We start from the raw sequence: 19,694 nt of genomic DNA, 5'->3' as shown, positions 1-19,694 counted from the left end.
ATGGCAGGTTTTACTTCCAGAAATAAAACCCCCAAACAACATAATCTCCTTCTCTCTTAAAGGCTGGCACGCTGAGCAAGGAATGTTCTTTTCACTGTCAGGTACCAGGGCTCTGCCTTTTGCTGTGCTTTCAGCCACCAAGTCACCCACAGTAACATGCTATAGTCTTTTTTCTTTAGTTACCTCTAGTGCAAAAGCAAAAAGCAAATCATATCATTTAAAGTCATGATCTTTACAGTGTGCCTTCCGCTGACCCCTCCAGCCCCATTCAATTAATTTAGCTCTCAGCAACCCTTTGAGGAGTTCTCTTTCTCCAGTTTCTATCAACTTTTGGTTAATCCATGCTTTCTACTGCACATCTTTGTTCATTTTGCTAACCACACTCTTCGGCTGCCCAGACCTAGACCCTCAGTTGAAGCCCACTTCTTGTTTAATATTACTTGGGCAAATCATAGACATTTTCAAAATGTTCTTACAATTAAACATATCTGAGCTGAAATGTAAGCTCTGCCATTGTGAACTTGGACAATTCCATCACTCAGAGCCTCGTTTTCTTCCTCTGTAAAATGGAGGTGAGAATTTTGGCTTCTCATGGAGTTTATGAGGGCTAAATGAGACAGTGCCAAGCACACCAAACAAATATTTGCTCCCTCTTCGAATATCTCATGGTAGGTTAACAATACTCATTTGATCTTGAGGCTTCTTCTTTCTTCTTCTTCTTTTTTTTAACTTATCTGAAGCTGCAAAATGGTCGCAGGGATGTTCCATTAGTTTCCCAATACTCGGTGACACAGGCGAGAGCCAGACTTGGCTGAGAGCCAGACTTGGCTTGCTTTGGCCAGTAATGGGAAAATGAGGCAGGAAAAGGGAAAATGCAGCTGCTCAGGGAAGCAGCAGAAGAGGAGCAGCCGCTCCTGCTTTCTTTTTTCTTTTCTTTTTAAAAAATTGTTTGCCAAACTGCATGGCTTGTGGGACCTTAGTTCCCTGGTTGGGGAACTAGAACCCGGTCCATGGCAGCGAAAGCCCGAATGTAACCCACTGGACCAGCAGAGAACCCCTGTTCCTGCTTTATTAGACTTACAGAGCGGCACCTGCCCCGGCTGATACTCCTCGTCATCATAAGGAGTGCGTAATTAGTTTCAAAGTGCAAGCGACAGTCGGTGAGCAGGGAGCAGAAAAGAGTGATGGGCTCCCAAGGCAACCAAAGTTAAACGCAACTATTCCTCTCCCCGGCCATTCAAACCCCAAGCAGCTGCGTATTCATTCACGTCATCTCTTCACCTTCCTTTGCAACTGACCATTCAGGAAACATCATGGTTTCCCTCCTCAGGATAGTTAGTTACCTATTTCTTTCCATTAAAATGCACAAACGAATTGGGACAGAAAGGAAGCCCGGGGAATGGTACGGTGGCTCATGCAGTGCCTGCCTTCGCTTTCTCCTTCCCTTTTCAACTTTGCAACTCTGAGCTAATTGCAGCCCCTGACATCACATTTCTGCTGAGAAAAGCGGAGCCCGTTTTTTCTGAAATGTTCACCCACCATCCAGCCAATTTCTCGTCCCCACCTGGCAAAGCTGGCCTGGCAGGCAGGCTGGGCTGGCTCTGCCTCCTTGGTACACACATGCACACCGAGGCACACGCATGGCTGTGCACGTGCATGAGGACACACTCCCACACGCTCGGCGCTTATGCCTGGACTTGGGCCATCGGGACACCATGAGAGGCGTTACCTGCCCTCGCATTAACCTCACTCTACATCAAGCGTTCTTCCATAAAGGCTCAGTTCCCAGCGCCCTGGGGCAGTCAGCTCCCGGCCATCCCGTCCCACTCTGGGAACGTGGGGGGCTTACCTCGGTGATCTGGGGGTTGGAGCACTTGACGTTGTGGCTGGACCAGTCGAGCCAGGGGCTGGAGGAGCTGCCGCAGTGCTGCTGGAGGGTGCATCTGCGCTCGCCGCTGCACCAGCCACACTCAAACTTCCGGTCGGCCTTGAGGCAAAGGCCGCAGCTCTCCCGCTGGGCTGCACACTTGTAGAGGTGGACTGCAGAGAGAGGGACGGGGCGGTCACACAGGGAGCTGCAGAGGACTCCTCACTGCTTGCCCTCTGCTTGTGAGCATGATAGAGACCGCCCCGTCCATGGATAACACCGACTGTCATTATCCTTGCAAAGAATAATTGACGGGGAATTAATAATGAATTGAGGCTCTTAGCAGTCGTTTAAAGGGCACGACATAAAATATTATTTAAGAATTCTGGCTCTAGAATAAATTGGATCAGGGCTTTCCTTGGAGCTTCAGCACTTCCTAGTGATGTAACAAAGAATTTAAATTCTTTGAGAATCTAGTCTGTAACACGGGGATCAGTTAGTCACTTCAGTTCAGTCGCTCCGTTGTGCCTGACTCTTTGAGACCCCATGGACTACAGCATACCAGGCCTCCCTATCCATCACCAACTCCCGGAGTTTACTCAAACTCATGTCTGTTGAGTCGATGATGCCATCCAACCACCTCAGCCTCTGCCATCCCCTTCTCCTCCTGCCTTCAATCTTTCCCAGCATCAGGGTCTTTTCAAATAAATCAGTTCCTTGCATCAGGTGGCCAAAGTATTGGAGTTTCAGCTTAAGCATCAGTCCTTCCAATGAATATTCAGGACTGATTTCCTTTAGGATGGACTGGTTGGATCTCCTTGCAGTCCAAGGAACTCCCAAGAGTCTTCTCCAACACCACAGTTCAAAAGCATCAATTCTTCGGCGCTCAGCTTTCTTCACAGTCCAACTCTCACATCCATACATGACCACTGGAAAAACCATAGCCTTGACTACACAGACCTTTGCTGGCAAAGTAATGTCTCTGCTTTTTAATATGCTGTCTAGGTTGGTCATAACTTTTGTTCCAAGGAGCAGGCGTCTTTTAATTTCAAGTCTGCGGTCACCATCTGCAGTGATTTTGGAGCCCCCCAAAATAAAGTCTGTCACTGTTTCCACTGTTTCCCCATCTATTTGCCAAGAAGTGATGGGACCAGATGCCATGATCTTTGTTTTCTGAAATGTTGAGTTTTAAGCCAACTTTTTCACTCTCCTCTTTCAATTTCATCCAGAGGCTCTTTAGTTCTTCTTTTCTTTCTGCCTTAAGTGTGGTGTCATCTGAATATCTGAGGTTATGGATATTTCTCCTGGGAATCTTGATTCCAGCCTGTGCTTCATCCAACCCAGCATTTCTCATGATGTACTCTGCATATAAGTTAAATAAGCAGGGTGACAATATACAGCCTTGACGTCCTCCTTTTCCTATTTGGAACCAGTCTGTTGTTCCATGTCCAGTTCTAACTGTTGCTTCTTGACCTGGATACAGATTTCTCAGGAGGCAGGTGAGGTGGTCTGGAATTCTCTTCTCTTTAAGAATTTTCCACAGTTTGTTGTGATCCACACAATAATCATTGTTTTTCGTGAGGTCTGAATGAGATGTGGTGTATTCAGTGATGAACACCGTGTCTGCAACATAGCCTATGTTCTATACCTGCTTATTATCCTTTCTTTCAACTCAAGCCACATGCTTACACTGCTGCCTCTACTTCTGGCACATATGGACTCGTTGAAAGAGGTGAGGACTGATTTCCCCATTTCAGGCAAAAATGAAGCTCAAAGAGAGCTCAAAGAGAGAGGTAGGGACTCTCAGAGTTTAAAGGTCAGTGCCCCAAGCTGGAAAACATTTGCTGCGCTTCTAGAATGCAGGTCCCGAGAGGAGAGGCTCACACAGGGGACCTGGTGGGTCTGAGAGAGATGCCAGCTGGGCTTTCAAGAAAGGCCACGTGCCCAGCGACATGGGGGACAGAGCTAGCTCATAAGGAAGGAGGGTCGACGCAGTCTTGTGGATGGAGAGAACGTCCCGAAAGAGGACAAACTGGCTACTTCTGGAGTCTGCATATGCTTTCGGTTTGTCTCTTCCTGATGTAGAAGCCCTAGACAGGCCAGTGGCAGAACTGTTTTGTGAGCCCGAGGCTCGGTTGTTGTAAGCTGGTGTTTTGAATTCAGAGTCCCAGGAGGAATTCTCGAGAAGTGGGATACTGGGAAAGCCCTTTCTCAGTTCTGGTCAAGCACACATGAGCTTGCAGGCCCCTGGGCAGCGTGCGTCCAGAGGCCAGGGACAGGTCCCATGGGAGGGGCATTTTTTATTCTTTCATGGGTTTATTCTTCCCTTTTATTTTCATCCTTTTCCTCTGCTCTGCCAAGCATTCCTCAATCTCAGCTACAGAGACTACACTGAAACATCCTGATCCTATGGTTTCTTATGGTATAGAGCAGGAAATGGGAATCTTAAAATGAACAGGTCCACACTGCATTTCTTAACATGCATGAATGGTCCACATCTAATTCCTCATTTGAGCCTCACGACGGCCCCCCACTGCCCAGGTAGAGAACTTGGGACATACAGGGGAGCAGTACTTAGTGTGAGTTCATCTAGCTATCAGTGAAAGAGGCAGGATTCGAACCCCAATTTGTGGGATTATGGAATCCTAGTCCTTTGCACCATGACTTTCTCCACTCAACAGAATGCATTAGCCTCCAGGGACAGAGAGGCTCTGGGTGTGAAGTGAGTGTGAAGACACCCATGCCTTCAAGGAGCTGCTTAAAAGTTGTTGGGCGCCGAAAGGGAGGATTCTGATGCAACAGCTTGGATGTGGCCACTTTTTTTTCTCTAAAACTCCAGGTGCAAAGGCAACCTCCGGGAACTAAGCCCAGATTCTCAGCAGGCGAAATGTCTATCTCCTAGCACTGAGAAAATCTGAAAGGCAACCCACTCCAGTACTCTTGCCTGGAAAATCCCATGGACGGAGGAGCGTGGCAGGCTACAGTCCATGGGGTCGCCGCAAAGAGTCGGACACGACTGAGCGACTTCACTTCACGAGGAGAAATAGAAGAATCCCCCAGCCTGAGCTCTGATTTTGATGGCAGCATCCAGCACAGGGATGGCAGTGTCTGGAGGAGATGCCGAAGCACTTGCAGGTCCTCCTAGGGCCTTGGTTCCTCTCTCTGTGCCCCTGGGGTGACCTCAGCCTGAAGGACAGGCTTGTGAAAACCCTAGCTAATTGAAACGTGACTTGTGGCTCATGGCCCGGGTCAGGGGACAGGGTTCTGGGGGAGGAAGTTTCACATCTCACAGTGGCCTGAGCCATGGGAGGAAGGACTGTGACTTGGTTAAGCACGTGAGCTCCAAAATGTGACTGTCTGGGTTCAAATCCTGGCTCTTATTATTTGACTCTTGGTCCATTTCTTTCTTTTTTCAACTTGATTGAGGTGTAACTGACAAAAAAATTGTATAATATTTAAAGTGATAATTTGATATACTACAGAGCAAAAAGATTCCTCCCATCTAGTTAATTAATAGATGTTAAGAACACACAAATGTTAAGAACATTTAAGTTCTGCTCTCTTAGCAAACTCCAGCTCCATAACACAGTGATATCAACCATAGTCACCACGCTATAATTAGATTCTTCTTCATCTTAGGGCTGGAAGTTTGTATCCTTTTACCAACTACTCCCCATTTCTCCAACCGCCGGACCACTTTTCTATTCTGTTTCTGATGAGTTGGGACTGTTCTCCTCCCCACTCAGATTCCACATATAAGTTATCCTACACAGTCTTTGTCTTAAAAACACGGAACACTTCGTGAGCTTGTATCGCTTTGTGCAGGGGTCAGGTGCTCTCTGCCTCGTTCCAATTTTAGCTTCCGGGTTGCCAAAGCCAGCAGTCTTGGTCCCTCTCTTAGCTTCTTTGGGTCTCAATTCCCTTATTTATCAAATGAAGATAATGCTAGGGCATCCTCCTCAGGGTTACAATGATTAGGGGGGAAAAAAAGTCCTAAATAAATCACTCAATGAGTGCCTAGCCAGGGTGCTCATCAAACTAGAGTCACTTCAGTCACTCTGGAGAGCTGGAAGGAATGCTGTATGGAGGGCAGCCGTCCTGGCATCCAGGAGGACCTCCACGTGGGTCTGCAGGACCAGAATGAGGCTACCTCATGGAACGCCCCCTCTCACATCAGCCCAGCTCCTTCTCGAGGTTTCCCACAATAGCCGCGCCCTGGAGTCAGCAAGCTGGGCCCTCCCACCCACCTCAGGACCGGGGGAGCAGACTGACAAGCCTTCTTCGTACAGCGACTAAGGCCAAAGACGGGGAACCAGGACCCCATTGGGAATAATATCTCCATTTCTAGGGAAACCGGCAGGACGTTCCTGCCCGTTGCTCTCCTGGTCAGGTTCCACAGACACTTCAAAGTCTCCGGAAGGCAGAGGAACAGGCAATGAGCCGGCAGCCGCCCGGCGGATGCTCTAGTTGCAATAAAATAAGGTTCCCAACAGCACTCCTTTGGTGGCGCCAAATGTTGCTTTAGGTGCCTCTGAAGAGTTCCGCGGACAGGGGGAGTGTATCACTCATGGCACCGCGGCCGCAGGCTCTGATCCCTCCAGCCCCGGTCTTTCCCGGGGTCGGGAAAAGATCAAAACTCGACCCGGAAGTAGCCGCCTACCTTTCAGGTCCTGAGGATTGTCGATGATGAAATTGCCATTCCACACCACGGCGAAATCCACGGCCAGGTTGCTGATGTCCATGCCATCATACTGGTACTGCGGGGAGAGGGGCGGGGACACACGTTCACGAGGAATTCTATCCTGGGGGTCAGGATGCTGCTGGCATCCCAGGGGGCCAGGAAACAAACCAGGGGCCTGGGTTCCCTCTGGGATAAGAGAGGAGCAGATGGAGAGACAAGAGCCCCAGGCGCCGCTCACATCATCCCTACAGTGCCTCCCTCCGACTGCCAGTCACTGGTGCCAACAGGACCCTGCTCAGATCCTTTTGCTGGCATTCAAAACCTCCTATAATCCAATCCAGGCTTAGTTCTCCAAACTTCACTTCCACTGCTTTCCTTCAGAAACCTCTGGAGCCCCTGTCTCTGAGCAAATTCTTTTAAGCCCCTCGCTGCACCTTCAGTTCACACCTCACAGGGAAAGCCTCCCCTCTCCTGGCAGCCTCCAGCCTCCAGCACCTTGCCTCTTCTAGCCTGGCTCAGACGCACCTTCCCCCAGGGGTCTTCTCTGCCCTCCCTCCCAGCCCACCCCGTGCTCCTCGTCCCCTGGTGTTTGGTCTTGAACCCGGCACTTCCTGGGATCTGCACTGCGTTTTTCCCCATGGAAGTCTCTTTAGGAAGTCCACACACCGCTCTGGACACCCTGCAAAGCCCTGACACAGCACGTGCATAACAAACAGCAGTGCCTCAGTGGTTGATCGGCCGGGCCCTGCAGGGGCCCTTTCTTTCCACGTGTGAGCTTTACTTCCGTCAACAGTCCACTAGGGACAGTGCCCAGAGCTTTGCGGGCACACCTCTGAGCAACCCAACCCCTGAAGGCTACCAAGCCGCAGTCGGGAGTGGACTTCCTCCGGTGTTGATCCTGCCTGGGACCCTCAGCCCTCAGACACATCAGAACCCGCCCCTCTGGTGGTCCAGCTCCCTGAGCCTCAGCGGAGACCGCCCCTGGGACTCCCTGCCGTGGGGGCTGCCCAGCCTGGTCACACGGCTCCCAGGGCCCGTCACCGTCCGCCTGCCCCCCTCCCCGGCCCCGGCTTCCCGCCACCTTCCTCCCTTTGTCGTGCTCCACGGCTTTCTCATCTCCCACCTTCCCCGGGTGCTGGGCGGTCTTCCACCAATTACAAATTCTATCAAGCGCCCGTGACCTGGGAACCTGACAGCTCCCTGATAAGAGGCCCAAGACTTCTCTTTATCGCTTGCAGGCGAATTACCTTCCCTCAGCACCTTTGTCACCAGCACCACCCCCCCCATCTCCCAGCTGACCCCCCACGGGTGGAGACAGGGAGCTGGCAGATGAAAAGATCTTCGCTGGGCTAGCAGGATAATGAAACACCTCGTGGGGCTCTCTGTCTGGCATTCGGGATCGGTTTAACTCTCGCTGCTCTTGAGGTTCACTGTGTCCTCCTCCTCCTCCCCCCTTCCCCACGGCCTTCCTACCTCCCCCGGTCCCTTCCGAAGCTTTCCTCCCATGTGGTACCCTCCCTGCATCCACTCCCCGAACCAGGGCAGGCTCTGGGGTCATACTGACTGGTGCTGAAAAAGTTTCACCAAAGGCTAAGAGGTACTCTTTCAACTCAGAGGGTGCAAAGCTCTCAACTTAAGCCACGGGGGTCCTTGCAGCCCTCCACTCCCTCCAATACCTGCCCTGCTCTGCTGAGGAACCCTGGGTGTCTGTATACGCTCCTCTGTCTCTGCAGACATGGGTTGCTTGTGGACGCGGAAGGTTCTAGAAGCTGGGGGGAGGCCAGGCTGAGGCCCTGGCTCAGGTGTGAGAAAGGCCAGCTCTGGCCAGCCTAGGCCCCGGTCCTCTTACCGAACTGTTCTGGCACTGGACGCTGGAGCTGTTGAAGCGCAGGGCGGGGACCCGGTGGACAGCCCCCTGGATGTTGAGGACGCATTCATAGCCCCGCTGGCCAGACTGAGGCTGGGGCAGGTTTCGGGCCTTGAGGGTGATTGGCTTTACTTCCCCGACAGGTATCAGGATCTCCTCGGTGGGAACCAGCTGGGGGCAGTCCTGGGGAGCAAGCAGAAGGCCTTGGTCTGGTCTGTCCTGGCTCACACCTCCCTACTCCCCAAGCCCGGGCGGAGGGACAGGCCTTCGATGCCATGCCAGACCCCCCTGCATCCAGGCGGGCTGCCCCCGAGGACGCTCCTCATTGTGGAGTCGGCAGGGAACGTGAGATCTATCTCTTAGCTCCGGGGCTTTGAGACTGTCATCCCCAGCCCACAAGTCATCCTGAATCTGATGTGCATGTTACCATCGAGGAATTAAATTTTCAAGCCTCGCTGTGGCAGTTTGCGGAATTTTTATCTCCTGAGACACAGGCTAAACGAGGCTCCACATGTGCCTGTCCCCAGCCTGGATGCCCCCACTGCCAGTTGCCTCTCCCCACCGGGCTCCAGCTCCCCACCCACTTGCACCGTCCGTGCCCGAAGCCATCTGTTATCAGCAGCCTCAGCTCCCAGCTCCGACTGAGCAGTCTTTCCAGGAGGTGGATCAAGCCCCCACTGTACCCACCCCCCTGCCTCAACTATCAGTGCTCTAAATGCTTGCTCTGGCTTTTTATCTCAGTTTATTACCAGGCCCGGCATGAAGACAATGTTGCTTTGGAAAACAAAACAGGAAAAAAAGAAAGTCCTGGTGGGCCCGCGCTGCGGGAAGGATCATGAGAGAGGCAGGACGTGAGGAGGAGAGCGATGTCCCCCAGCTCTTCTTCCAGAGGCTGTTTCTCCGCCAGAGGTCAGATGGCCACCTCCCCACAGCTCCAGCCCCCTGCCCACTTTCTCCCTCTTTGGGAGGACATTGCCCAGTGGCCTGGGGCAGTGAGGACACGCAGCCTCCTTCACGTGCAGCTGTGTCCTGTCTCCAAGGATCAGCTGGGGCAAGTCTTGAAGGAGGTGCCTATTTCCTTGTCCTCTTGTGGTCAACGGTGGTGGTGGTGGTTCTTTAGGGACGGTGTAGGTTGTTCTGTTGCTCTCCTGCAGAAGGTGCTACTGGCATTTAGTGTAGGGGTGGGCGGGGGAGGATGGTGAACTTCCTCAAGGTGTAGGACAGTTCGGTTCAGTTGCTCAGTCATGTCCAACTCTTTGCAACCCCATGGACTGCAGCACGCTCGGCCTCCCTGACCATCACCAACTCCCGGAGTTTACTCAAACCCACATCCATTGAGTCGGTGATGCCATCCAACCATCTCCGCCTCTGTCATTCCCTTCTCCTCCTGCCTTCAATCTTTCCCAGCATCAGGGTCTTTTCCAATGAGTCAGTTCTTTGCATCAGGTGACCAAAGTATTGGAGTTTCAGCTTCAGCATCAGTCCTTCCAGCGAATATTCAGGACTGATTTCCTTTAAGATGGACTGGTTGGACCTCCTTGCAGTCCGAGGGACTCTCAAGAATCTTCTCCAACACCACATTTCAAAAGCATCAAGGTGTAGGACAGTCTAGAACAATAAATGGTCCTTCTCCAAGGCCCAAGGCATCCCAGGAAAGAAGCCGTTGGTACGGCAGGAATGTTGAACGATGGATGGCCTGTGGCGGCGGGGTGAGGGTAGGGGGCAGGGGACGGGGGCTTCTGGCTCAATGTGGGCTTCAGCAGTGGGCCTCAGAAGGAAGTCCTTCACCATCTGGCCCCCGCGTCCCTATTACTTTGAGATTCCTGTGCATCGAGGTCCAGCCATACCACAGAGGAATTTAAGATTAGACCTGAAGAGTCATCGTCCTCACTCATCAACCTCTGGTTCTTTGAAGATGCTTTTCTCTCTACCGGAAACACTCCCCGTCCACCCCTAATCTTCCTCCTGGCCCCTGACTCAGCCCTCTTTAGTTGCTGCTGCTGCTGCTAAGTTGCTTCAATCATGTCCGACTCTGTGTGACCCCACAGACGGCAGCCCACCAGGCTCCCCCGTCCCTGTGATTCTCCAGGCAAGAACACTGGAGTGGGTTGCCATTTCCTGCTCCAATGCATGAAAGTGAAAAGTCAAAGTGAAGCAGCTCAGTCGTGTCTGACTCATAGCGACCCCATGGACTGCAGCCTACCAGGATCCTCCGTCCATGGGATTTTCCAGGCAAGAGCACCAGAGCCTTCAAACTCAGCTCTGCAGCTCCTTCTTTGTAAAGCAGCCCCTGGCTCTGGCCCTAGCTGGCAGGCCACAGATGCTCCCCACCCCTCCCCTGGGCCCTCCGCCAGCAGCACTGAGCCCTCACAGTTGCAGCTTCCTGTTGACTTGTCCTCCTCACTGGCCTGTGAGCCTTGAAGATTAGGCTGCATCTTACTCACCTCCATATCCCCAGGTTTTATCCGCATTCCTGATATGTAGTGGACAACTGCTCATGGCTTGTGGGAAGGTAAGGGGAAATCAAGGAAGTAAAGCAACAGACCCAAAACTATCTCAAACTTTCCTTTTGGCTCCAACTTCCCAGATTCTTCAGAGATGAGGGTAAATCCCTGTCTTCCGGACATCTAGAGACTTGGGCGGGAGTTTGATTCCCAAAACTGGGATTGATTTGAAATGGTCACTGTTTCTGGAGTCACAGGCTTGCTAAATTGGTATGTCCGTATCTATGGAAGAATCCTGAGGATTTACGGAAAGCTGGATCCAGGAGAAGTGTGCCACAGAAACCCGTCTAGGAGGGTTTGGCAGAACCTCTGGGGTCATGGAGCCATCCCTCGGTGACTGCCTGTGAAGGCATGGGCAAGCTCGGTTTCCACAGGAGACAGAATCAGGAGGCAGCCCCAGAACAGATGGGGCCCTGTTTAGAAGCCAGTCACTCAAGCTGCCAACTCATAAACTTGCTCTTTGCTGCACTTTTACTTTCATTCCCCGAGGGCACTCTTGACAGAGTCTTTCATATATTTATAGCCAAGAAAAAAAAAAAAAGTGAACACCACTTTAGGAAAACCCAGGCATCCCATCGAAAAGGAGATACTATTTCCTGTTAGTGGCTAAAAATCCTCATTGAGTCTAATAAATCAGAATTTTAATTTAGACTGGAAATAAGGCTACGGTACAGCAAGGGGTGTGTGTGCGTGTGTGTGTGTGTACCTGTAAGAGAGAGAGGGAGAGAACAGATTTTCAGAATCAGAACTAGTTGATGTACTGTAAAGGATGACCCGTTGTTTTTCACCTCTAATGAGCTCAGAGAACAAATTCAAATTTTACAAGCAGAGTTTTTAAGATGTACTTTGGGGAGTATGATGTCTTAGGTTAGTGAACAAGATTGTAGAATCCTATCAACCATGAAAAAAATACACGTATGCATGTGTACACGCAAAAATACACACCTACATACCCACACACACCCTCATCTTTCGGGCTGGGTTGTCTGATTCAGCCTGAGAGTTTAAGAATCATAAATAGACTTTATGAGTACTTTTATGCATTTTTAAAAGAGATTCTAAAATTTTATTTAAAAATAATTCCTGTGGTCTGCTGTTTCAGACTCTCTGGGACTGAGCTGAAGGGTGATGGTTAGGGGCTTCCAAATGCCTAAAAAGGGTTCTGAGATTGCCCCTGGAGAAAAGAATCTCAGGATTTGCTTTTTTTTTTTTTTTTTCCTATTTCTCTCGGGCCCGACAGAATCGCATCCTTCCTTGCATTCTCTAGGGCAAAGAAAAGAAGTGACTGGTGCCCAGGTGTCCTCTCTTCTCCTAGGAAACAGGGGATACACAGACTCCTTGGGTTATGAGCTGGTTCTGCTGGCTGTCTGGAGGCGGCAGTGGGTCTTGGGTGGGAAAGGCGGTGGTGTGGGTGGAAGGTGCAGGAGAGCTGGCAGCCCGGAACATCGCCACGCTGTCGGAACGCCAGTTCCTCTGGGGTTTGTGACAGGTGATGCTGCGCTGCGCTGCCTTAGTTGCTTGGTCAGGTCTGGCTCTTTGGGACCCCATGGACTATAGCCCGCCAGGCTCCTCTGCCCACGGGGATTCTCCAGGCAAGAATACAGGAGTGAGTTGCCATGCGGTCCTCCAGGGAATCTTCCTGACCCAGGAATGGGTCTCCCGCGTGGCGGGTGGATTCTTTACCGTTTGAGCCACCAGCGAAGCCCAAGCTGCAGTGGGTAGCCTCTCTCTTCTCCAGGGAAGCCTCTCTGACCCAGGAATTGAATCGGGGTCTCCTGCATTGCAGGTGGATTCTTTACCAGCTGAGCTACCAGGGAAGCGCAAGCTACAGTGGGTAGCCTCTCTCTTCTCCAGGGGAGTCTCTCTGACCCAGGAATTGAATCGGGGTCTCCTGCATTGCAGGTGGATTCTTTACCAGCTGAGCCACCAGGGAAGCCCGTGGAAGGTGATAGGTGTCATCAAATATAAAAGGCCATTTCCGACCTGTTTGCTCCTGGGAGCACACACACACACCTGCATACAGACACACGCTGCGCCCTTCATGCAGAGCGTGAGGACTGCTGTGAACGCTGCCGAAAGACATTGCTCCTGCAGACCCCCGGTCTCCTGAGTGACCTCTGTAGTTCATTCTGTTCCTCCCTCTGCCTCTAGGTCAATGGGCAGCAGGATCCCGCTCCTTAGCAGCAAGCTGAGTTTCTATCAAGATGAGCAGATGCCCTGTTTGGGGACATCCCGGGGGAGGGGTGGGCTGAGGAGGAGGAGACGTGAGGGGGGAGGGCAGGACACTGGCCCTGCAGCCTGATGGACGAGCCTCCAGGCCACATGGTCCACCCTGTTCTGTACTTCACCAGCTCTCAGCACGGGGGACCCTTCCTTCAGCCCTCGGAAACGACGGCTCCCACGTGCAAATGACATTATCTTCACCCACTGGACTTCAAAGAGAGAGAGCAGCCCGCATCCGGGTAAGCTAATCGGATTTATGTGGTTCTATCTTTCCCCCGGGACAGGGTGTAAAGGAGATATTTATGTATCTACATCTCACTAGGCCTGGTTTAGCCATGGTGGGAGATGAGCTTTTCAAGCTGAAAGCCATATATACTCCGGCGCACACCCGCTGGCAAACACCGTGTCACTGCTTAACCTGGCCCAGGGGGGCCCAGATTTCTGGGACCCCATCCGAGACTGGCTGGGCTCTGAGTGGGGGAAAGGTCTGGCTCATGAACTTAAAAGCACTCAAGAGATGGCTCAATTGAAATTCAACTTCCTCATCTACAAAATGGGCACCCAAGGTGGCGCTAGTGGTAAAGAGCCCGCCTGCCAACGTTGGAGACTTAAGAGATGGGATTTCGATCCCTGGGTCGGGAAGATCCCCTGAAGGACGGCATGGCAACCCACTCCAGTATGCTTGCGTGGAGAATCCCATGGACAGAGGAGCCTGGTGGGCTACAGTTCCTAGGGTTGCAAAGAGTCAAACATGACTGAACAGATTTACCATATAGGCATCTATAAAATGGGACCAGTTATCCTTGACAACTGTAGGTTGTAGGCAAGAGGGACATGAAGGTCTGTCATCAGTGGTAATAAACTGGATTAACCGTGTTAATATCATCACTGCATATTTCTCATGTGAATGCAGGATCAGAGGACTTGAACTTATTCAGTGCCAGCTTGGGAACACTGAATCATGATTTCTGCATTTATGTGAGGATCATAGGAAAACTGTCTAAACTCATCAGTTCATTTATCTAGGACAGAATTTACTTCACAGAATAGTTAAAACTGAGGTTAAAAATATACACGTATAATGTTGCATATATAATAAACTCTCAACAAATGCTAACTGCTAATATGTTTATTTTGAATTTCATTCACTCTGGGACCTCCCTGGTGGCTCAGACAGAAAAGAGTCTGCCCTCAATGTGGGAGACCCAGGTTCGATCCTTGAGTCGGGAAGATCCCTGGGAGAAGGAGATGGCAGTCCACTCCAGCATTCTTGCCTGGAAAGTCCCAGGGATGGAGAAGCCTGGAAGGCTACAGTCTATGGGGTTGTTAGTCAGACTGAGCGACTAACACTTTCACTTAGCACGGCAGTTCTTGGTTTTCAGGACTAGGCCTGGGAGCATCGGTCCATCAGCCCTTTGGAAAGAAATGGGCAGACGTACCTCATGTACTGGCCACCTTTGCGTCTGGACGTGGTACTACTGACCTGTCCTCCACGGGCAGTTTCTCCATCTGTGCGAATGGACTTGTGTAGGTCCCTCCACACTGGGGGGCTTCCCAGATGGCACTAGAGGTAAAGAACCTGCCTGCCAATGCAGGAAACGGAAAAGATGCGGCTTGGATCCCTGGGCCAGGAAGACCTCCTGCAGGAGGGCGTGGCAACCCACTCACGAATCCTTGCCTGGAGAATCCCATGGGCAGAGGACCCTGGCGGGCTACAGTCCATGGGGTCTCAAAGAGCTGGACGTGACTGAGCGCCTGAGGACCACACATACGCTCTCCCCACCCCGGACCCTCATGACCAACAGCACAGAGCCTGGTTAAGATCAGGACTGCAAGTGTAGCTGAGACCATGAAAACAGACACGTGAACTGGGCCTGATTTTCTGGAGAAAGCACCCTGTACTCCGCCTTTTTGGATGCCTGAGTTCTCTGTAGCCTTAGGCAAAAAAAAAAAAAAAAAAACTAAATTTTTAGCATCTTGGTTACTACGTCTGTCAAATATGAATTATGTGAAACTGCAGGTCTGTTGTGAGAATCAATTGAGATGCCATATGTCAGTGGTTCTCAATCTTCGGCTTACTCTGGGATGGGGCCCAAGAATTTGAATTTCTAACAAGTCCCTGAAGGATGCTGGTGCGGTTGGTTCCCCTCCCCCACCCTCCTGTCACATGCGAGAGAAGGGAAATGCGTTGTCTTAGCTTTGCTATACAAATCAATGGAGCTAATCAGTTATATATTGTTTCTAAGAAGTAGATAGATGTAAAGTTTTGGTTCAAACTGCAGTGGGGCAGGGGGGAGGGGGCTTACTGGAAGCATAAAAGATATTCTAGGAACCCCAAAGGGACAGCTAAGGGATCTCCAGTTCCCAGAAGAACCTGAGGATGCCAGGAAAGACTCCCGACCGAATAAAGGAACCTCGCTCAAGCTGAACACATGCACCTTTGTGGTTCCCCCCATTTTCTGGATCGGGGCTTCCCCCGAAAGCAAGCTTCGGACAGCAAGCAGCAGGGTCTGCGGGCTGTCAGCTGGGAAGTGATGTGTGAGGGGCTGCAGCCCTGCCATCTCCTAGGGTCCTGCCTCCCGCTTCCCGTCCTGAGCTAAGTCAGGAGCCTGGGGGGCCCGGGGCCGCCCCTCCGAGAGGGCCCATCCCCAGGGTGGGGCCTGGGGCCTGTCAGCAGGGTGAGGAGGAGGAGGCGATGAGACTAAGGCATTTCTCTCACCTCCAGGAGCAGACATTAAGGAGAGGAAATGAAAACGGAGCCGGGAAGCCTCTGGCTTTCCCCCCAGGGCTCTTTCGGTATTAATTTAATCCTAACTTCGCATGGCAACCGCCTCTCCCAGGCCCGGCTCTCTGGAATTCTTGAGTTACCCGTGGCCGAGAGGGAGCTGTGTTCCAGGGACTTCTAGAGCATGTGAGAGAGGCGGCATGATTCCAGCTAGCCCTCTGGGCCTCAGGCCCCTGGCCCCACACAGGGCAGAGTTACTGTCTCGCTGGGTCTTCCACCCGCTGCCCGAGCTCCTGTGGCTTGCAGGTCCCGTCAGGCTCGGCTCTGTGTTTCTCTGGGCCTGAAGGAGCCCCGCCGCCAGGAGAAAATGGAGTGGCTTCTCATCCGGACGTCCCCGTCATCCCCTCTCCCTGCCTCTCTCCCTCTCCCTCTCTCTCAGCATTCTGTTGTCCTCCTCGACTTATTTCATCAACCAAGTTAGGAGGTTAAGGGCTTCCCTTGTAGCTGAGTCTGTAAGAATCTGCCTGCAGTGCTGGAGACCTGGGTTTGATCCCTGGGTTGGGAAGATCCCCTGGAGGAGGAAATGGCAACCCACTCCAGTATCCTTGCCTGGAGAATCCCAAGGACAGAGAAGCCTGGCGGGCTGCAGTCTACGGGGTCGCAGAGTCGGGAGTGACTGAGCGACTAACACTTACTAACTTAAATTAGGAGATTAGAAGTGGTATGAAGGTCAGTGTCTGAGGCCCTTCACTGCCCAGCCTTGGCCTCAGCGTCACCCTGCCCCCGGCACCTGGCCTCCTCCGGCTATTGTCCTGTGGACGCCCAGGCTGGGTCCCCCCTCTCTCCCGCCGCACCCTCGGCTCGTGGGTCCTTTACTGTGGGTGAGAAGACAGGCCTGAAAAGCGGTCTCAGCCTCCTGCAGGATCCCGGGGCTGGGATTAATTTCCGAGGCCCACTAAGACCAGCGTGGCGCTCTCTCGGCAGCCACTTCAAACCATCCCGACTGGCTGGAGGAAAGGCCTCCCTGAAAGGTTCTCGGGGCCCGAGATAACTGGCTCCATCCCGCGGAGGCACCTGCGGTTGGGTCTGCCTTAAATACCGCCTGTGGGCACCATCTGTGTGTCTTTCTTTCAAGACAGGCAGATTTCATTTTTTTTCTAGCCTGAATATAACACATATTGTTTCAGAAGCTAAGAAGAATTCAAGGCCGTGTGTGTGTGTGTGTGTGTGTGTCTCTGTGTGTGTGTGTCTGTGTGTGTGTGTGTGTGTGTGTGTGTGGGAAACCTTTCAAAGCTTACTTTCTTCTTAAATTAAAAGTTTAAAAAATTAGATTTATTGAGGGATAACTGGGCTTCCCAGGTAGCTCAGTGGTGAAGAACCTGCCTGCCAATATAGAAGACATGAGTTTGATTCCTGGGTCAGGAAGATTTCTTGGGGAAGGAAATGGCAACCACTCCAGTGTTCTTTCCTGGGAAATCCCATGGACAGAGGAGCCTGGTGAGTTACAGTACCTGGGGCTGCAAAACAGTCCAGCCTGACTTAGCGACTAAACAACAATTGACGAATAAAATCGTGAGGTATTTAACCCTGATGAGCCTATCCGCAGGGCGGGGATAGAGGCGCAGACACAGAGCGGGGGCTTGTGGACACATCAAGAGGAGGAGAGGCTGGGACAAACTGAGAGAGCAGCGCCAAAATATCTACACTGCCTTGTGTAAAACGGACAGCTGGTGGGAAGTTGCTGTGTAACACAAGGAGCTCAGCCTGGTGCTCTGTGATACCTAGAGGGCTGGGTGGGGGTGGAGTGGGAAGGAGCCTCAAGGGGAGGTGATATAAGGATACTTAACAGGTCAGGAAGCAACAGTTAGAACTGGACATGGAACAACAGACTGGTTCCAAATAGGAAAAGGAGGACATCAAGGCTGTATATTGTCACCCTGCTTATTTAACTTATATGCAGAGTACATCATGGAAACGCTGGGCTGGAGGAAGCACAAGCTGGAATCAAGACTGCTGGGAGAAATATCAATCTCAGATATGCAGATGACACCACCATTATGGCAGAAAGTGAAGAAGAACTAAAGAGCCTCTTAATGAACGTGAAAGAAGAGAGTGAAAAAGTTGGCTTAAATCTCAACATTCAGAAAACTAAGATCATGGCATCTGGTCCCATCACTTCATGGCAGATAGATAGCAAAACAGTGGAAACAGTGACAGACTTTACTTTTTTTGGGCTCCCAAATCACTGCAGATGGTGACTGCAGCCATGAAATTAAAAGATGCTTGCTCCTTGGAAGAAAAGTTATGACCAACCTACACAACATGTTTAAAAACAAAGACATTACTTTGCCAAGAAAGGTCCATCTAGTCAAAGCTATGGTTTTTCCAGTAGTCATGTAGGGATGTGAGAGTTGGGCTATAAAGAAAGCTGAGTGCCAAAGAACTGATGCTTTTGAACTATGGTGTTGGAGAAGACTCTCGAGAGTTCCTTGGACAGCAAAGAGATCCAACCAGTCCATCTTAAAGGAAATCAGTCCTTACTATTCATTAGGACTGGTGCTGAAGCTGAAACTCCAGTACTTTGGCCACCTGATGCAAAGAATTGACTTATTTGAAAAGACCCTGATGCTGGGATTGAAGGCAGGAGGAGAAGGGGATGACAGAGGATGAGATGATTGGATGGCATCACCGGCTCAATGGCTCATGAGTTTGAATCAACTCCAGGAGTTGGTGATGGACAGGGAGGCCTGGTGTGTGCAGTCCATGGGGTCTCAAAGAGTTGGAAACGACTGTGCAACTGAACTGAACTGAATGGCTGATTCATATTCTTCTACAGCAGCAGCAGCTGCTGCTGCTGCTAAGTCACTTCAGTTGTGTCCAACTCTGTGCGACCCCATAGATGGCAGCCCACCAGGCTCCACCATCCCTGGGATTCTCCAGGCAACAACACTGGAGTGGGTTGCCATTTCCTTCTCCCTTCTTTCTACAGCAGAAACCAACACAAAAGCAATTATCATCTAATTAAAAAAATTAAGTGTACAACATGATCATGTCGATCAAGGTGCTCTTTCTTGGAAGTAATTGTTACTTCTACCCTGATTAGGAGAGATAAGAAACTTTCTTGAAATCTTAGGCAAGGAGCTCCAAGGAACACTTCCTATCAATGATGTTTGGTTACAGTGGTCATTGACTCCTCTATGCTTTCATGCATGCACGCTGCAGACTTTCACTGAAAAAGGTCCTGAGGATTTAATGATAAGATGTAACTCCTGCCTTTAAGGAGGTTGTAGTCAAATGGCAACCCACTCCAGTATTCTTGCCTGGAAAACGCCACGGACAGAGGAGCCTGGGAGGCTACAGTCCACGGGGTCGCAAAGAGTCAGACGCGACTGAGTGACTTCACTTCTTCAGTCTAATGTAAGAGGGAGACAGATGAAGGTCACAGCAATATTTGTACATGCTACACGTCACTTGTTTACATTTATGGATTTCCTAAAAGGTAGAACGAGATGGGGATGTATATTCACCCACACGTGGGTTTGTGGGAAGAAGTAAGGTCTCTACAGTTGTTCAAACCCAACTACTGGTCACCCTGGGGCATGGAAAACATTAGATATGAGAAAAGGACATTGACCTAGTAGGCTTCGTTGTCCTAAGGCCCGCTGTGAGCTTGTAAGAAAGTGAACCTCAAGGAAACATCACTGGGTGGGATTATTTATTGGAAAGATAAGCAACTTATTATCTCCGTGTTGATAACAAAGGTGGAACCGGCCTTAGGGATGGCATATCAACTGTGCTCATAAAATGTGACTTTTAGCAAGCCTGGG

General features: G+C 51.1%; 1 protein-coding gene across 1 annotated transcript in view; it reads right to left on the bottom strand.

Moving 5' to 3' along the window:
* PLXNA2 (plexin A2) overlaps positions 1 to 19,694 on the bottom strand; it is a 226,595-nt gene that overhangs the window by 52,622 nt on the left and 154,279 nt on the right. Inside the window, exons 10-12 of the mRNA XM_069544266.1 lie at positions 8,398 to 8,598; positions 6,528 to 6,624; positions 1,850 to 2,040 (exon numbers count right to left, since the gene is read on the bottom strand). Coding sequence (XP_069400367.1) covers positions 1,850 to 2,040; positions 6,528 to 6,624; positions 8,398 to 8,598 — 489 coding nt within the window. The remainder of the gene's footprint in view (positions 1 to 1,849; positions 2,041 to 6,527; positions 6,625 to 8,397; positions 8,599 to 19,694) is intronic.

This window comes from Ovis canadensis, chromosome 12, assembly GCF_042477335.2.
Source record: "Ovis canadensis isolate MfBH-ARS-UI-01 breed Bighorn chromosome 12, ARS-UI_OviCan_v2, whole genome shotgun sequence".
Classification (NCBI taxonomy): Eukaryota; Metazoa; Chordata; class Mammalia; order Artiodactyla; family Bovidae; genus Ovis; species Ovis canadensis.
This window is presented reverse-complemented; position numbering and strand designations above follow the sequence as displayed.